The sequence below is a fragment of the Adiantum capillus-veneris genome, chromosome 28 (genome assembly GCF_014529385.1).
Source record: "Adiantum capillus-veneris isolate H3 chromosome 28, ASM1452938v2, whole genome shotgun sequence".
NCBI lineage: Eukaryota > Viridiplantae > Streptophyta > Polypodiopsida > Polypodiales > Pteridaceae > Adiantum > Adiantum capillus-veneris.
Genome location: NC_140958.1, coordinates 76467153 through 76484628, shown reverse-complemented (window position 1 = coordinate 76484628; position 17476 = coordinate 76467153). Strand labels below are relative to the sequence as shown.

General features: G+C 48.3%; 1 protein-coding gene across 2 annotated transcripts in view; it reads right to left on the bottom strand.

Annotated features, from left to right (window-relative positions):
• Positions 1-241: 241 nt before the first annotated feature.
• The window catches only part of LOC147420711 (uncharacterized), a 112673-nt gene continuing 95438 nt past the window's right edge, over positions 242-17476 (bottom strand). The window contains exons 8-9 of one of the 2 annotated variants that reach the window (XM_086503853.1): positions 689-838; positions 242-606 (exon numbers count right to left, since the gene is read on the bottom strand). In XM_086503853.1, the coding sequence (XP_086359979.1) occupies positions 550-606; positions 689-838 (207 nt within the window). In that variant the 3' untranslated portion in view covers positions 242-549. Of the gene's footprint in view, positions 839-17476 lie in introns of both variants that reach the window. The other variant, XM_086503852.1, reaches the window with a different exon arrangement.

Genomic DNA, 17476 nt, shown 5'->3' with positions numbered 1-17476 from the left:
AATTTTGTGTTTCCTATAGCATAGAGTAATGTGCGGTTCAATCAACAATGAAAGAAAAAGAAACCAGTGATTATGTAGAAAATAAAATGATTGCATAATACGCGGCAAACAATGTAGAAGTTTCAAAGAATATTTCAATTTTTGGGAAAAGGAACTAGATCCTGTTCATCAGGATTTGAGAAGGAATTCACCATATTTGAGAGAGTTTTAAATATATAAACCTAAACAATATATCTAAAACTTGCACAATGTGAAAGGGTTAATTGAAATTGAGAAGGATTTTAACATGTTCTAAAATAGAGTTGAACCCCTCTTTTCCCAAACCTTGGTGGGTTCATCTCTCTAATCTGCACAAATATACTGATGGCCATTTTTGAAAATTGTGTAATGGCATGATTTTGGCGTTGCAATGTGTGTGGCTCAGCTTGTATGTCTATACATGTATATAATGCACTGGTATGTCTATAGGAATCTGTGTAAAGATACATACAACATTATTACAGGCTAGAAGGTGCAATGTTAAAACTTAACACCTTTATTACACATTTGTCAGAGGAACTGTTTGTTGGAGGGGATGGCTGGGGGCGCGGTTACTCTGCAAGAAGCCTGTTTCAACATCATACAAACTATGAGCAGCCGTTGTTTCATGGGTTAGAGGTTCGGGCAGTTGATCCTCCACAATCAGTACCTCATCCTGAGAGTCAGAAGCAGCACGGGCTGCAGCTCTTCTTCCCCTGTATCTCTTGTATTGTAAAACAACAGCATTGCAAGTCATTGCAAGCCCAAAACCTGAAAAGGATGCGAGCAAAACCGCGACCACCGCAGGCTTCACACTTATCTGCAGCAAAACATATCACAAATAAATTTCTATAGCAAGAGGCAGGCTTATTTGAAGCTTATTTAGCAGGAAAGACAGCAGCAAGCTACATCACAACAGAACTTCTGCTTTTTCATTTCAACCCCTGATCACCAAATAGACTTGCCAGCATCAAATTAAAATTAACTTTAAGACCAGCATATCCTTGCTAAAGCAGATTCAGACATATTTTTGACTCATCTCTCTCTCTCTCTCTCTCTCTCTCTCTCTCTCTCTCTCTCTCTCTCTCTCTCTCTCTCTCTCTCTCTCCCCGCCGCGCCGCGCTGCCCTGCCCCCCCTCGCGCTGCCTCTGCAACCCCGCCCCTGCTCACGCGCTGCCACTGCTCCCCGCTCCCCACCGCGCTGCCCCGCCCCCCCTCGCGCTGCCTCTGCAACCCCGCCCCCCCCCCCCTCGCGCTCCGCCTGCAGCCCCGCCCCTGCTCACGCGCTGCCACTGCTCCCCGCTCCCCACCGCGCTGCCCCGCCCCCCCTCGCGCTGCCTCTGCAACCCCGCCCCCCCCTCGTGCTCCGCCTGCAACCCCGCCCCTGCTCACGCGCTGCCACCGCTCCCCGCCGCGCTGCCACCGCAGTCCCACCTCCCCTCTGCTCTTCTACGCGTAGCAAGTCCAGCAGCCGGCAACTCCCCCCCCCCCCATTCTTCTACGCGTAGGAAGTCTTTTTTTTTTTTTTAGCCTTAAGATAAATTTTAAGTTTAAGAAGCTTAAGACCATTCTCTTTGCGTTGAAGCTTAAAGAGATTTAAGCCTTAAGGTAAACTGGTTAAGTCTGCCATATCCCCGCCCCCCCCCCCCCCCCCCCCTTCTCTCTCTCTCTCTCTCTCTCTCGTCTGTACTCTATCGCTGCCCCTCCCTTGCCATACCTCCTCACGCTCCCCCACTCGCCCAGCTACCGCGCCCACTGCTAGTGTGGGTGCACACGTACGTTTAGTGACTCCTTTGCGGACGGCGATCAAGCATGAGGAAGCTGAATGATAAAGCTGACCCCCTAGAGGATGCCATTCAAAAGTGCAAAGAGGAAATGACGAAGACCATTACCAAGATGAACCGCAATCTCTTGGGCACAATAAACATGCTCGAAGGACGCGTGCTGATCTAAGAGAGCAAGATAAGTACGTTGGAAGACCGAGTGACGACTCAAGATGAAGAGATTGCGTCACTCAAGAAAGATCTCGTCGAAGCACGATCAAAAAACACACTGGAAGAGGGCGAACTGCAACCCTCAGTAATCAAAGAAATCAACACGATCAAGGAGCAAGTACGGGCCATCAAAGAGAGAGAAGAGCAACACAAAGAAATGACGACTTCTTGGGTGGATGTTCTTACCAAAACTCAACAGAAGGCGGATGAAGCCGAGAAATGGATCAAGGTGGCCAAGAAAGGAAAAGGCAAGGAGATAACGCCCACGTCCACACCCACTATAATTAATCAGACACTAGAGGAGGAGCAAAGAAGACGGGTGCGCGCTTTACATGTGAGAATTTGCGGTCTTAAAGACAAAGGCAATGTGGACGAAGAAGTAAAAGAACTCACAGCCTTGATGGGGGTTCATGAGCCGACGCACACAAGGGCATGGAGAGTGGGCAACATAAAGAAAAATGGAAGCAGTGGAGAAACCTCAAAAGAAAGAGCACTCATCCTCCGTTTTCTCCATGGAAGCGAAGAAGTCCTTCTTGAAGACAAGACCAACTCTTAAAGAGACTGGCATCTTTCTCGGGGATGATCTCACCCTCTCGCAGATCGCTCATATGCAGGAAGTAATGCCGGAGATTAGAGCGGCAAGGGGAAAAGGCAAGATTGCCTTTTACCGAGATGGAAAAGTGGTAATACTAGAGCGACGCTCCAGATGACGGTGCAAGACTTATGGGACCACACTCAAAGTGGCTGCCTGGAACTGTAATGGATCCATGCGTCTTGATGTGGGTGCTTTTGAGGATAGCTTTACTGGAAGAGACATCATCTTTTACTCTGAGACACACCAGGCCCCTGGGCAATCCATGCCTCACATCAATGGATACAGGTGGGAGACAGCTTACAGATAGGAGACACGCTCAGAGCACAGAGGGCGGGGCTCGGGGGGAGTGGCAGTGTTATTTACAGAGGATCTGCAGCCACTGATACATATAGCCCGCAGGGATGAGCAGGCTAGGTACATGTGGGTGAGATTGAAAGCAGAGACAGGCAGATATCTCTACCTAGCTATTTGCTACTTTCCCCCGAGTACATCAGTTTATGCATCACCCAGAGGACAGTCCCCTTTCTCTATTTTGGATGATGACATACGGGAGTTCTCTAGGGATGGTGACATTATCATCCTAGGGGACTTCAATGCTAGGACTACCCATCACCGGGCAGTGTTTTATGTGAAGGGGATCAGGGAGCACCACAAACGGAGAGTGAGAGAGAGAAGGAGACACACGACACACAGATATGGGTGGGGAGACTCAAAGAGTGAGCAGCCCCCTATACACTTATGCTATGTATAAGGTATACAAGTCAGTGGACACCCAGACTCTGGGCGGCCGGGCAAGGCACAGGCGCCTATACCCCAACAACCTCCCACTTAAAGACGACTGTGCCTTTAAGCAAGTGAACCTAGTCTAAAGACTACAAAAGGTGAGAGAAAACCGCTCTCAACCGATGCCCACTGGCTGGCTGTGATCGTGTGCATCCGGCTGTCCTGCTCCCTTGTAAGTCCATACACCACCAGACGTACCGCACACGTACTGCAAGTATGTATGCAATACCTGCATATCTCCCTCATGCACTATGCCATCATCAGTCAACAAACGACTGACAACCCCAACTGCAAATGCTCCCACAGCAGCTGCGATATCTGGTCTCAAGATCAACATCTCATACATGAGACCACCGAATGCCGATGGCAATGCTAGCAGGCCCTGCTAGCTCTACGGAGCATGCATCAACATATATATCCCTGGCAATAGGCATCTCTGACTGACAAGGCGTGTCAGCCACATGCATCTCCTGACTATCCGCAAAAGACGCATCAACCTGTCGTGCAACCTCAGAGCAAACCAGCTGCTCTAGATGTCTGCTGGAAGACATATCCTGCACAACTATATCCCCATGCTCACTGTCGAGCATAGAAAGGAATGATTGCATAATCGCTGACGTCTCAGCCTCCTCTGCAATCATCCAGTGCAAACATGACCACTCAATCTGTTGTGACTCACTAGAGCTCTCATGCTCTAACTCCGTATGCATAGACTCTTGCACAACATCCTCCTGTCGTGACTCACTAGAGCAAGACCGCTCTACCTGTCTATCCTGCATAGAAGTATCTCGCACAACTGACTCTCTGCTTTGCTCAGTCACTAGCAAAGCATGCATGTCTGACTCTGTCACCTCTCTGTGTGACTGCTCAAGTCGTGCCCCAACTGTGTGCACAACGAGCTCACTACTCTGCACTCCATGCAAAGTACCCTGCAACCCATGAGCAAAAGAGACTCGCCTGCTCTCTCACTCTCTACCTGGCTGCATGATCACAGAGACAACACCGTCTCTCTCGTGATCCACATGCAATGGGTAACCTGTACCACTCCTGGCACCTCTCGCAATCACTAGCGAACCCAAATGCAACGCAAAAGATCGCTCAAGCAGCGATACCCGACATCCACTATCCCGAAACTGTCTGATTGAGATCAAATCCCGTCTCAGATATGGCACATAACGCAGGGTAAATCTCATACCACTGGGCAAGGACAAACATACGTCTCCTGTACCCTCAATGTCATACACAGCACCATCAGCCATGTGCACACAACCAAGTCTCCCACTAGAAAACGTGCTAAACCACTCACGATGAGACGTGACATGGAAAGTAGCATCTGAATCTAGTAACCAATGTGAAGACAATGTGCAATCCGATATGCAATCCGTAGACATAAGATCGTCTGAAGACAAGCTAGATGTAAATGTGACATCGCCATCACAAGCATACTCAGTAACCACCGTACTGATCTCACTAGCATCTGTCATGCCCAAATCTACATCACGCATATGGCGCCTCCGTTGTCTCAAACGCCTGAAACATCGACGCCTAATGTGCCCTCTATGTCCACAATGCCAACATGTCAAGTCTCTATGCCGTCGAGACTTGCGTGTGGGACCAATCTCTCCCATGGACATAGAAGTGGGACTAGACTCCCCTGTAGACATGGATGTCGCGTACATAGCATGTAAACTCTGCCATAAAGCATGAGTTGTAGTCTCCCTCGAGACCTGCCAGTCAACAGACTCAACCAGATGCAAACGAATCGTAGACATTGCTAACTCATCAAGATCCTGCCAATCATCATCACGCATAGACTTGGGCTTCGCCGATAAACCACAAGGGTTTATCCTGCCCCAAATCCTTCAATGCAACAAGCATATGCTCCTTCCAAGCAACAAAATCTGCACCATCAAACTGTGTCATACCATAACGCTGGAAGTCAAATGAAAAATCAGCCATAATGCTCGCAAAAGAGCAACCAACAATGAGTAGCAAATGTCAACCAAATCAGCCCTAAACTGGCTCGAATCGCATCAACAAAAGTCTGCAAATATGGCTGTAAGATATGGCTGCAAATCAGCCCCAAAATTCAGCTCTTAAATAGCTGCATAAACAAGTCACAAATGTGTCCCAAATCAGCCTACAACTGAGCCATACATGGACACCTGCAAAGAGGAAACAATGGCTAAAAATTCAGCGCCCAAATAAGACCTCAAACCTGCCTGTAAACTTGTAAACCTGTAGCTGAAACCTGTTGAAAAACCTCAAGCCATTAGTGCTCGAATCTGGCTACCTAGCTCGTAGCCACACAAGCATACATCACAATATTCACTCCTGTGAGTGTGCCAAGATAACTGTACGCCTGTCAAACCCGTGAGCTAATCACCAAGCCCACACTGTGCGGTATCGATGCATACACACGCACAAATCTCCCACTTGCAGAGAACACCGCACGCAAATGCTGAGTGCAACCCGTAATCTCTACCTAGATTGCATAAATGATACGCATAAAACTCCTGGGAAAATTTCACCAGAGTTTTGACGCACAATGGCTATCAACACAAAATACCCATTGTCCTGCAAGCTCAATACAATGAGCAATCAATGCACATCAAACTACACTCAATATACATGCATAAGCTCTGCAAACCTGTGTCCAACAAATGCTCACAAAGAGTACCACAGGTGATCATACATGGCATCCATAACCAACCTCTGCACTTGCTCACAAGATCTACTGCTCACCACATAAGCATACATGGAGCATTACCCGCTCAAACACCATGTATGCAAGCCACAACACTGCAGAAGAACCACTCAACTCCAACTGGCAACACCTGTGGGAGTACTAGACTCAACCTGTACCTGGGAGTCAAACCCGATCTTGTAACACCTCATATGTGCCTGCTACCTGCAGTGTACACGGGTAAGCTGTCTGCAGCAAAGAAAACAACAGAGCCCAAAACTGTCATGAAAAACAGTCTCTGTGTTTTTAATTTCAGACCCACTTGCACTCCGAATCAGAAAACGATTCCTTCTACAAAGTCGTAGAGCTCAAAGCCAGCTCCGTTTTGAACCAAAAAGTTTTGGAATCGGAGCTCTGTAGCTCAAGTTATGAGCAAAACAGTAGACTGCTGTCAAACTGCCAAAAACTGAACGACTTTCTTCTGTGCTTCTTTGAGCTCATAGAAAGGCTCAAACTCACTTCCCACCTCGATGCGTGAGCTGAATGCATCAATCTCACAATGCTTCCATGTCTATGGAAGCTCCAACCTGTCGCCGATGTAGCCGTTGCAAAGCTTGTCCGAAGAGGGAAAATGATGTACACCGTGGGCTGATCTGTAGAGGAACTCTGATCTGTGAGCACTAGGAAGCTCCTGAGAGCTCTCCTGCAAGCCTCTGTATGGCTGTCCACAAACCTCCTCTATTTCTTTGCTCAGATCTATGACCTCTCCGCCATAGCTGACGAGTTCTTCGCGAAGCCGTACATCTACGCTCTCACACCTGTCGCTCTGATACCAATTGAAGGAGATCGGGGAGCACCACAGACGGAGAGTGAGAGAGAGGAGACACACGACACACAGATATGGGTGGGGAGACTCAAAGAGTGAGCAGCCCCCTATACACTTATGCTATGTATAAGGTATACAAGTCAGTGGGTGCCCAGACTCTGGGCGGCCGAGCAAGGCACAGGCGCCTATACCCCAACATTATGATACTTCAGAGGAGATGCTAAGAGAGCTAGATGTTGTAGAGACGGGCCTATCCAGACTATCACACGATGTGGAATATACTGAGTATGGGCGACACCTGATAGACATGGGCACCGCACATGGATTGGCCATCTTGAACGGCCTACAGAGATTTCCTGCTGCAGGAGGTTTTACATGCTTCCCACACAGACATGGAGCCAGCACAGTGGACTATGTCATGGCACAGCCGAATCTCATCTCTAGTATCCAGGATCTCAAAGTTGGGCCTAGACCGGTCGGGGTGGCAGCGGATCATGCTCTGGTGTCGATGACCATCTCCTTCCAGTTCAGTGTAGCACACAGGCCACAGGTAGCAGCCCCTACTCGCTACACATTCACACGGGAGACGGATTCTGTATACATGGACGGGATCTACAGATGCCTATGCACCGAGGACCCGGGGCGACCTCTGGAGGAGCTAACTACTATACTGACACAGACATTACGTGATGCAGCAGCAGAAGCATACCCACACACCCAGCCTGAGCACAGCCGCCGATCAAGGAGCATGCCTCAGAACAACTGGTACGATGAGGAGTGCCGCCAGACTAGAGCCAGACTTCAGAGGGAGGTGCTTTTGGGGGACGTCACTCACAGACAGTCACAGATTGACTTCTGACGCCTGGGACGGCGGAAGAAGAGGGCTTTTTTGGCTCGACTCGAGCAGGATCTATATCAGCTATTCTTGAGTCAGGACTCGCGTGAGGCGTGGTGGCTCTTTCATGAGCAGTCCCCCCCCCTGCTATTTCCTCCACAGAGACCTGGGGTCAGTACGCATCATCTTTGTACACAGTACCTGGACAGTCGCCCCTCCCCAACCCCCCCGATCCATGCCCACACACATGTGTTTTTTTCACCGTTGAGATGGTGAAGAAAGCTATTGACAGGATGAGGACTGTGAGAGCGTATGATCATGATGGCTTAGTCGCTGAGCATTTCATGCATGCCAAAGACCTACTAGCAGAGCTTCTAGCAGTTATGTTTAACCGTGCCATGTGTGAGGACCTACCGGACACTTGGAGCCTATCTACGATCGTACCTATCTTCAAGTCAAGAGACCCCATGGAACCTGGGAATTATCGCACTATCATGATTGGGCACACACCGGCACGGTTGTATGCATCCATTCTTGAGCAACAGCTGAGTAGATGGGCAGAGAGGGAAGGAATGCGTGCAACTGGGCAGGCAGGGTTCAGGAGAGGTTTCTCTACTCTTGACCATATCTTGACACTCAGGGCCATCATCGAGGAAGGCAGACCTCATGGGAGACGGATCTATTGTAGCTTTGTGGACTTCCGCAAAGCTTTTGACACAGTACCCAGAGCTAGATTGATGCGCAGATTACAGAGTACCCACAGAGCTCATTTGGGGGATCATGGCATTGTACAGATCAGTAGTAGGGCATGTACCCACCCCGGAGGGACTTTCTACACCGGTTCACTCCACTATTGGGGTGAAGCAGGGCTACCCGCTCTCTCCTACTCTTTTCGGTATGTATGTGGATGAGGTTTCTGACTACATTGAGAGCGATGGGGATAGAGGCGCACAGTTGGCAGGGACATGGATTCCACTTTTGTTTTATGCTGATGATATAGTGTTGATCTCCGAATCCCCACAGGGAATGCAACGTCAATTGGATGCTTTGCATACGTTTGCCCATGAAAGTGGTTTGTTTGTCAACCTTGGTAAAACCAAGGTTATGGTGTTTAATACCACCCCACAGTGGATCAGGAGGTCAGCACCTACATTCACATACGGCCAGGAGACTGGAGTACACAGATGCTTACACTTACCTTGGAGTGGTTTTTAGCAGACCTGCATTCTCACTCAGAAGAGCAGCAAAGACCAGACTGACTAGAGCCCACGCAGCATTGGGTAGATTGGAGAAGATGTGTTCGCAGGTTCAGTTTCAGGAGCCCCGGACGAAGCTCTGTCTCTTTGACACTTCGGTGGCTTCAGCATTGCTCTATGGAGCTGAGATATGGGGACCTTCACTGGATCACCGCGGGAGGCCGGGTCGCACAGACAGATGGGGGAACATGGAGAAACCTCTCGTCTCTATGATCTCGCGGCTCATTAGAGCCAAGGCATCAGTACCACGGGCCATTATCCGAGCAGAGCTAGCGGCCCCCCCACTAGTGGTGGAGGCGCTCACCAGATCAGTCTCCTTCATAAACCGCACATGGGAACTTCCTAGAGACAGATATGCTCGCATAGCACTTGAGTCCTCTCGACAGTTAGCCATACAAGGAGATACAACATGCTGGTATGGGGAGATAACATCATGGTTTCAGGCGCATGGGTTCAGCATAGACCGGCTGCCACCATTCCAGTACTCATTGGATGCACCATCTCTCACTCTTCCACAGTCAGAGATCACCAAGCTCATCCGCCAAGGCCTGACCCAGCTAGACACCAGGAGGACATGGATACAACCAGCACAGGAATTGGGCACGAAGATGGCTTTCTACAGAGACCACCTTCTCCAGCTTACGGAAGATGGTTTTGTGACAAGACCCAGATACATGGATAACCACTTGTCTCATGGGATACGATGTGCTATTGGCCAGTTACACACATCTTCTCACCAGTTGTGGATTGAGACTCGGAGATACAGCGGAGTACCAACAGAGGCCAGGACATGCCCCTTGTGTGACATGGAACTTGAGACAGAGCTGCATTATACATGCCGCTGCCCCGTCTACTACGAGATACGAGGCCGCTTCCATTGCTTGTTCAGAGAGGGTTTTGGACCACTCTCAAGAGTCATGGGATACGAAGATCAGAGATGCCTGGGTTTGTTCTTGCTCGAGCTGCGCAGACACAGAGATAACCTGATGAATGGCGAGGCTAGCCAGTCTCAAAGATGGATCACAGACTTCTTCAGAGCAGAAACGGGATAGCCGCAAGAGCCACTCCCACAGCAAAGCTCCCCCTCGTCTCACACCATAGGCACACTGATTGACCGAGCGATTGAACTGAGGAAATCCAGGCGCCCACGACTGTGGAGGACTACACAGCATCGATGGAGGCTACGTCAGAAGATTTGGAGCACGCTGGCTAGGCATGCACGACGCCCGGTTAGACTACTAACCATGGAGGAAATTGATGAGATTCGCCAACGACCGATGCTAGATCTCTTGTGATTCAGCTATCCCAACAAGCCGCCCATTTTTGCTTAGTTTTTGCTTCGTTCACATCAACCAATCTAGGATCCCATAGTATATATCTTTGTTTTGTACTGTTGTTATGTTATTTTGTTACTCTGACTTTGTATCAGATCCACCACCTTGTAACTTTCTGGTCTCATAGGTCACTATGGCCTTTTGAAGACGTTAATATAACATTTCATTTCTCTCGTTCGTGAGAGCACGCGCAAGTCAGAGTTGCTTTAACGCAAGCAGCACTACTGTGCACACAGCAGTGGTGGGCAGCTTGCAAGTGTGGAACCCCAAACGCGGGTTGGCTATAGCAGGGTGCAGGCTGCACAAAGCAAGGCGCAGCCAAAGGACAGTCAGTCAGGAGCACGCAAGAGCTCTCCCAGGCAGCGCGCGCAGCAGAACACAATGAGCAGAAGTCGCAATGGTGAAGCTGACGCTGCAGCAACAACAGGTCAAAGTAATTGTCACAGCAGGTCAAATTAGGGTGCCAGAGTGACGAATTAGGGTTCTGCCAGCAGCACAGCAGCTCGAATTAGAGTTCCGCCAACAGCACAGCAGAGTAACGAGTTAGGATTTTGCCAACAGCACAACAGAGTGACGAATAGGTTTTGCAAGCAACAACAGCGTTGGTTCACCGCCCTTCTCCTTGATAAACACAAGCATTGGTTGCCGTCAGCACTTGATAAACGTAGCCAAGTAGCGCATGTGGAGCAGAGCAAGCAGCATGCGCTGAGCTAAGCAGGCAGCACACGCTGGACAATGCGAGTGGTGACACTCTCTCTCTCTCTCTCTCTCTCTCTCTCTCTCTCTCTCTCTCTCTGAGGTGCCAGCCAGCCCATCGTGTGGAGCTCACAGCATCAGCTTCGCATTTAGCCAGTGCAGGTTGGAGCAGCAGAACCCCATCAGTACTCAGCAGTGTTACTAAACACGAGCAGAACTGAGGGCCTACGCAACAGGGGCCGTTATGATGGAGGTCATGAGCGCTTCACCAGTTTGCAAGTCTCGTACGAAGGCAACCTTCATGCTTACAAACAAGCGGATAACACAAGTGGAAAGGGAGATGAAGGAATGGAAAGCAGAGATGGAAGGATGGTGGAAGGAGAAGGCCAACCTTCTTCAAATGTTCCTCAATGAAGGCACGCAATGGAAGAAGGAGAAAGAGGACCTGCACGTAGAGATACAAGCACTTAAGGCGGATTCACAAGCACTCAAAGAAGAGGTGTCAGCCCTCAAGCGAGAGCTTGCTAATAGAGCAAGCAATGGACTAGAGGAAGGTGAATTCAAGCCCTCGGTGATAGAGGAAATCAAGGTCATCAAGGAACAGGTACGGATGATCAAAGAGGAAGAGAAACAAAATGGGGTAAAGTGTAACAAATTCCTGACGTGTCAAAGCCACTGAAGAACGGAGCCAATGTGCAGATCCTGGAGCCAATGTGCAGATCCTGGCCGAGAAGCCAAAACCCTAAGAAGAAGAAGAAGCAGAAGAAGAAGAAGAAGTTTTACAAACTTACAAAGTCTTGACGAGTGGCCTATTTCTACGGAAGAGTCCCCACCAACCTACGGGACACCGTCTGATGGGGCCCAAGTGACATAAAGGCATTAAAAATAAAGCAGAACACACTCAAAAGACTTTGCACATCAAAATATGATGACGTGGCACCTGTACAGACGTTCCGGAATTCGCGGCAGATTTTAAAGGAAATCCCGAAATTTTAGGAAAGTGATTTTTTGGGGTGAGCTTTTCATATTTGATGCTTTTAGGCTTTGGGCCTTTAAATATGAGCCTTGGGGGCCCTCTCTGGCACTCTTCAGCGCGCAGATTGCAGAGGAGGTGCTCCCCGACTGTTGTACTTTGCGAATTAGCAGTAATATAAAGAAATACCAAAAGGGGCGCCAAGTTTGGGGCCAATACTCTCTGGGGTGGAATTCCGTCACTCCGTGTCGCGTGTCGTGTCTCTCTCTCTCTCTCTCTCTCTCTCTCTCTCTCTCTCTCTCTCTCTCTCTCTCTCTCTCTCTCTCTCTCTCTCTCTCTCTCTCTCTCAATTCAGTTCAGTTGTTATTGAAGTGCTAAAACTCTGTCAGTCTGTTCTTTTCTATTGGCACGTGGTGCCCGTCTTGTGAGAGTGGTATCAAAGCATCAAGCGTGTGTTTTTCTGAAAGCATACCGGTCCTATGAAAGAGTAGACAGAGCAAACCGCTCATGTCTTACAGAGCATATGCCATTAAGATCACTTGCAAAAGAAGGATCCCAGATTTGTTTCGAGTCACTGTTTTTCTCAGAGGCAGGGCCATGCAGATGTTGATAGCTACCAAGCAGCATACTCCAAGTACTTGGCAAGCTCTCAAGAAAAAATTTGCCCGAAGTTGTATGGTTTCTGACATCTTCCTTCGGAGTGCAACTTCTGGCAGAGTGGGGTATCCTGAAATGCTTGCCATGAAAACCCTAGCAAATTATATCTTGAAATTTCACGGCATCTCCCAGTAGATGTCTCTTCACGATCAGATGACCTTGGAGGTCCAGCGCGATTGCTATCTTGGGACTACCATCGCCACCAAAGAAACACTCTTTTTCCAAGAGCTAATGGACCATGTTGTGCTCTGCTACGACCCTATGGAATGAACCTAACCTAATTTTTTGGGCAGGTTTCAGGATGGAAGTCAATCGACTTTTCGAGCTCGACTGATGTCGAGATTGCTTTTTAAGTTTGAAATCTGTTTGAGAACTTGTTTGGTGGTCCTGTTTGGAATTTGTTTTGAAATGGATGGTATCTGTTTTGAACCTGTCTTGGTGCCGATTTGAATTGTTTGACTCTAGTTTTAATACTGGTTCCAATGATTGGTGATTTTAGTCCTGGGTGGAGTAGTGAGAAATTATGTTTGAGAATGCTTGTTCATACTCATGGCCGGACCCTTGTGGTTATTTGCGGGGGGAGTATGAATGATTGAAAAGTGCTATTTTTTTTACTCATGACCCGGACCCTTGTGGTTATTTACGGGGGGAGTATTGTTGTTGTGACTCCCGGCCCGGACCTGGATGGTTATACAGGAGGAGTATTGAGAAGTCTGAGCAGTGGTTACTCTCAGCACCTCCAAACGACGCAGGCTGCGGTCTAGGGGGCATTTGGTTGTAAAAGGCCTCTATATCTCCCGGCCCGGACCTTTTTAGGTTATGCGGGAGGAGTGATGAGGGAGTCGTTGAATACCTCCCGGCCCGGACCTTGTTAGGTTATGCGGGAGGAGTGTTCATCGGTGACTTTATGTTCCTATGTCCTGTAACATGCATATGTGAGCATTTGTGTTGCATTGTGATGTGCCAACTACTGAATATTCCTAATTGGATGAGATTGCCTGGGTATGTAATTTTAGTGCATCAAGACACCCGTGGAAGATCAGTACGGTTTGGGTGTGATGGCTAATTTTACTACGTTGGAATATCAAGAGTTCCAATATGGACGAAAGGAGAAGCTAACTCCTTGATCAAAAGAGCAAAAAGAAGAAGCTAACTCCTTGATCAAAACAGCCGAAAGGAGAAGCTAACTCCTTGATCAAAAGAGCAGAAAGGAGAAGCTAACTCCTTAATAAAAAGAGCAAATTGATTGTCCCTCGGAATGACCCTCGGATATGCTGTAATCGCGGACGAGTACTCTCTTTCAAGAAGGGGAGATGTAACAAATTGCTAACGTGTCAAAGCCACTGAAGAACGGAGCCAACCTGCAGATCCTGGCCGAGAAGCCAAAACCCTAAGAAGAAGCAACAGAAGAAGAAGAAGTTTTACAGACTTACAAAGTCTTGACGAGTGGCCTATTTTTACAGAAGAGTTCCCACCAACTTACGGAACCTCGTCCGATGGGGCCCAAGTGACAAAGGCATTAAAAATAAAGCAGAACACACTCAAAAGACTTTGCACATCAAAATATGATGACGTGGCACCTGTACGGACATTCCAGAATTCGCGGCGGATTTTTAGGGAAATCCCGAAATTTTAGGAAAGTGATTTTTTGGGGTCAGCTTTTTATATTTGATGCTTTAGGCTTTGGGCCTTTAAATATGAGCCTTGGGAGCCCTCTCTGGCACTCTTCAGCGCGCAGATTGCAGAGGAGGTGCTCCCCGGCGGTTGTACTTTGCGAATCAGCAGTAATATAAAGAATTACCGAAAGGGGCGCCAAGGTTTGGGGCCAATACTCTCTAGGGTGGAATTCCGTCACTCCGTGTCGCATGTCGTCTCTCTCTCTCTTTCTCAATTCAGTTGTTATTGAAGTGCTAAAAGTCTGTCAGTGTGTTCTTTTCTATTGGCACAGACACAAAGACGTCTTTGTGGGTAGATGTAATCACGAAGACACAGAAGAAGGCGGATGAGGCCGAGAAATGGATAGAAGTTGCTAAGAAAGGGAAAGGGAAAGAAACCACATCTATCCCCACTCCTACAATCATCAACATGACTTTAGAAGAAGAGCAGTGAAGGAAGACTAGAGCTCTCCACATACAAATAACCAGTCTAAAAGACCGAGATGATGTGGAAGGAGAAGTCAAAGAACTTCTCCGCAATATGGGTAGTGAGGCTACTCATACAAAGGCATGGAGGGTAGGGAAGAAGACACAAGGAAATAGGGAGACTTCAAAGGAAAGAGCTCTAATCATGCGCTTCCCATCCATGGAGGCAAAGAAGGACTTCTTGAAGAAATGTCCTACACTAAAGAAAACGGGCATATTCCTTGGAGATGACCTCAAACTCACACAGCTTGCTCATATGAAAGAAGTTATGCCCGAGATAATGACAGCTCGAGAGAAGGGGAAAGTGGCCTTCTACAAGGATGGACGAGTGGTTATTCTGAAGAAGCGCCCCGCATGACGGTGCAAAACCTGTGGGACCGGCTACATGGAATTGTAATGGATCTTTGCGCCTTGATGGAGGGGCCTTTGAGGATAGTTTCACAGGAAGAGACATCATTTTCTACTCTGAGACGCATCAGGCCCCGGGGCAGTCCATGCCCCATGTGAGCGGATACAGATGGGAGACAGGAGACTCGATCAGAGCACAGAGGACGAGGTTCAGGAGGAGTGGCAGTCTTATTCAGGGAGGAGCTACAGTCTCTGATACATATAGCTCGGAGGGATGAGCATGCTAGGTACATGTGGGTGAGACTGAAGGCATAGACAGGCAGATATCTCTACATCGCTATTTGCTATTTCCTTCTAGTATGTCAGTATATGCATCACCTAGAGGACAGTATCCCTTCTCTATTTTGGATGATGATATATGGGAGTTTTCCAAAGATGGCGACATTATTATCTTGGGGGATTTCAATGCTAGGATTGCCCATCACCAGACAGTATTCTATGACACCTCAGTGGAGTTGATGCGGGAGCTTGATATTACAGAAATGGGCCTGTCTAGATTATCACAGGATGAGGAGCACACTAAATATGGAAGATACTTGATTGATATGGGGACTGCACATGGATTGGCCATGCCTACAGAGATTCCCTGCAGCAGGTGGTTTTACATGCTTTCCTGTCACAAATTGTTGATGTGTCAAAGCCCTGAAGAAGGGAGCCGACTTGCAGATGCCGGACGAGGGGCCTAAACCCTAAGAAGAACAAGCAACAGAAGCAGTTGTACGGCAGATTTCCAAAAATTGCGCTTGCATGATGATGTGGCAGGCTGTACGGATTTCTGTAAATTGCGCTGGCAGCTTTTGGCATTGCTTTTGGGACCAAAAGCTTTTGAGTTTTGAAGGCTTTTCACTGTAATTGCTTTTTAGGCCAAGGGCCTTTAAATATGAGGTTAGGGCTCATTCTTTGGCATGCTTCCTAGAGAAGGTGCAGAGAGTGGAGTCCCGGCTTGTACTGTGTTGATGCAATATAAAGAAATATCGAAAGGGGCGCCAAGGTTTGGGGCCAATACTCTCTGGGGTGGAATTCCACCACTCCCTCTCTCTCTCTCTCTCTCTCTCTCTCTCTCTCTCTCTCTCTCTCTCTCTCTCTCTCTCTCTCTCTCTCTCTCTCTCTCTCTCTCTCTCAGTTCAGTTGTTATTGAAGTGCTAAAAGTCTGTTTCAGTCTGTTCTTTTCTATTGGCACGTGGTGCCCATCTTGTGACATTTCCACATCGGCATGGCGCTAGTACAGTGGATTATGTTATGGCTCCGCCAGGACTCATTCCTTCCTTTCAGGATTTCATGGTGGGAACTAGGCCAGTTGGGATAGCAGTCGATCATGCTATCTTATCTTTCACTCTATCGTTCCAGTTCAACACAGCTCCATTGGGAGAGGCCTCCACACATACTTGGTATACCTTCATGAGGGAGACGGATCCCGTGTACACTGATGAGATATACATGCAGCTATGCACTCAGGAGCCAGGACGACCACTAGATGAGCTCACCCACATTTTGACAGAGACGCTCCATGATGCAGCATCAGAGGCATATCCCCACAGCCATCCTACACACAGACGATCTAGGAGCATGCCTCAGAACAGTTGGTATGATGAGGAGTGTAGAGAGACGAGGATCGGATTAAAGAGAGAGGTGCTCATGGGTACTACTACTACACGTAGACAGTCACGGATTATCTTTCGCCGCCTAGTGCGACAAAAGAAGAGGACTTACCTATCTCAATTAGAGCGTGATCTGTATCAGCTATTTATGAGTCAAGACTCTAGTGAGGCATGGAGGCTTTTCAATGAGCACTCTTCACCACTAGCCATCACTTCCACAAAGACATGGGGGAAATATGCTATATCTCTCTATACAGCATCGAGGCAGCCACCTTTACCTGTCATGGATTCCGTTGCTATTATATGCTGATGATATTGTGCTGATCTCAGATTCTCCATAGGGGATGCAGCGTCATTTGGATGCATTGCATGTATTTGCACAGGACAGTGGATTGTTTGTGAACCTTGGTAAGACCAAGGTATTGGTGTTTAACACCACGGCACAATGGGTAAGAAGGGCCGCCCCCACTTTTACATATGGTCAAGAGATTGTGGAGTATGCAGATACATACACTTATCTTGGGGCGGTTTTCAGTGGTCTGGTATTTTCCCTGAGGCTTGCAGCAGATACGCGATTGACCAGAGCCTATGCAACATTGGGGAGACTTGAGAGGATATGTTCGCAGGTTCAGTTCCAGGAACCTTGGACAAAGCTTTGGCTCTTTGACACTTTGGT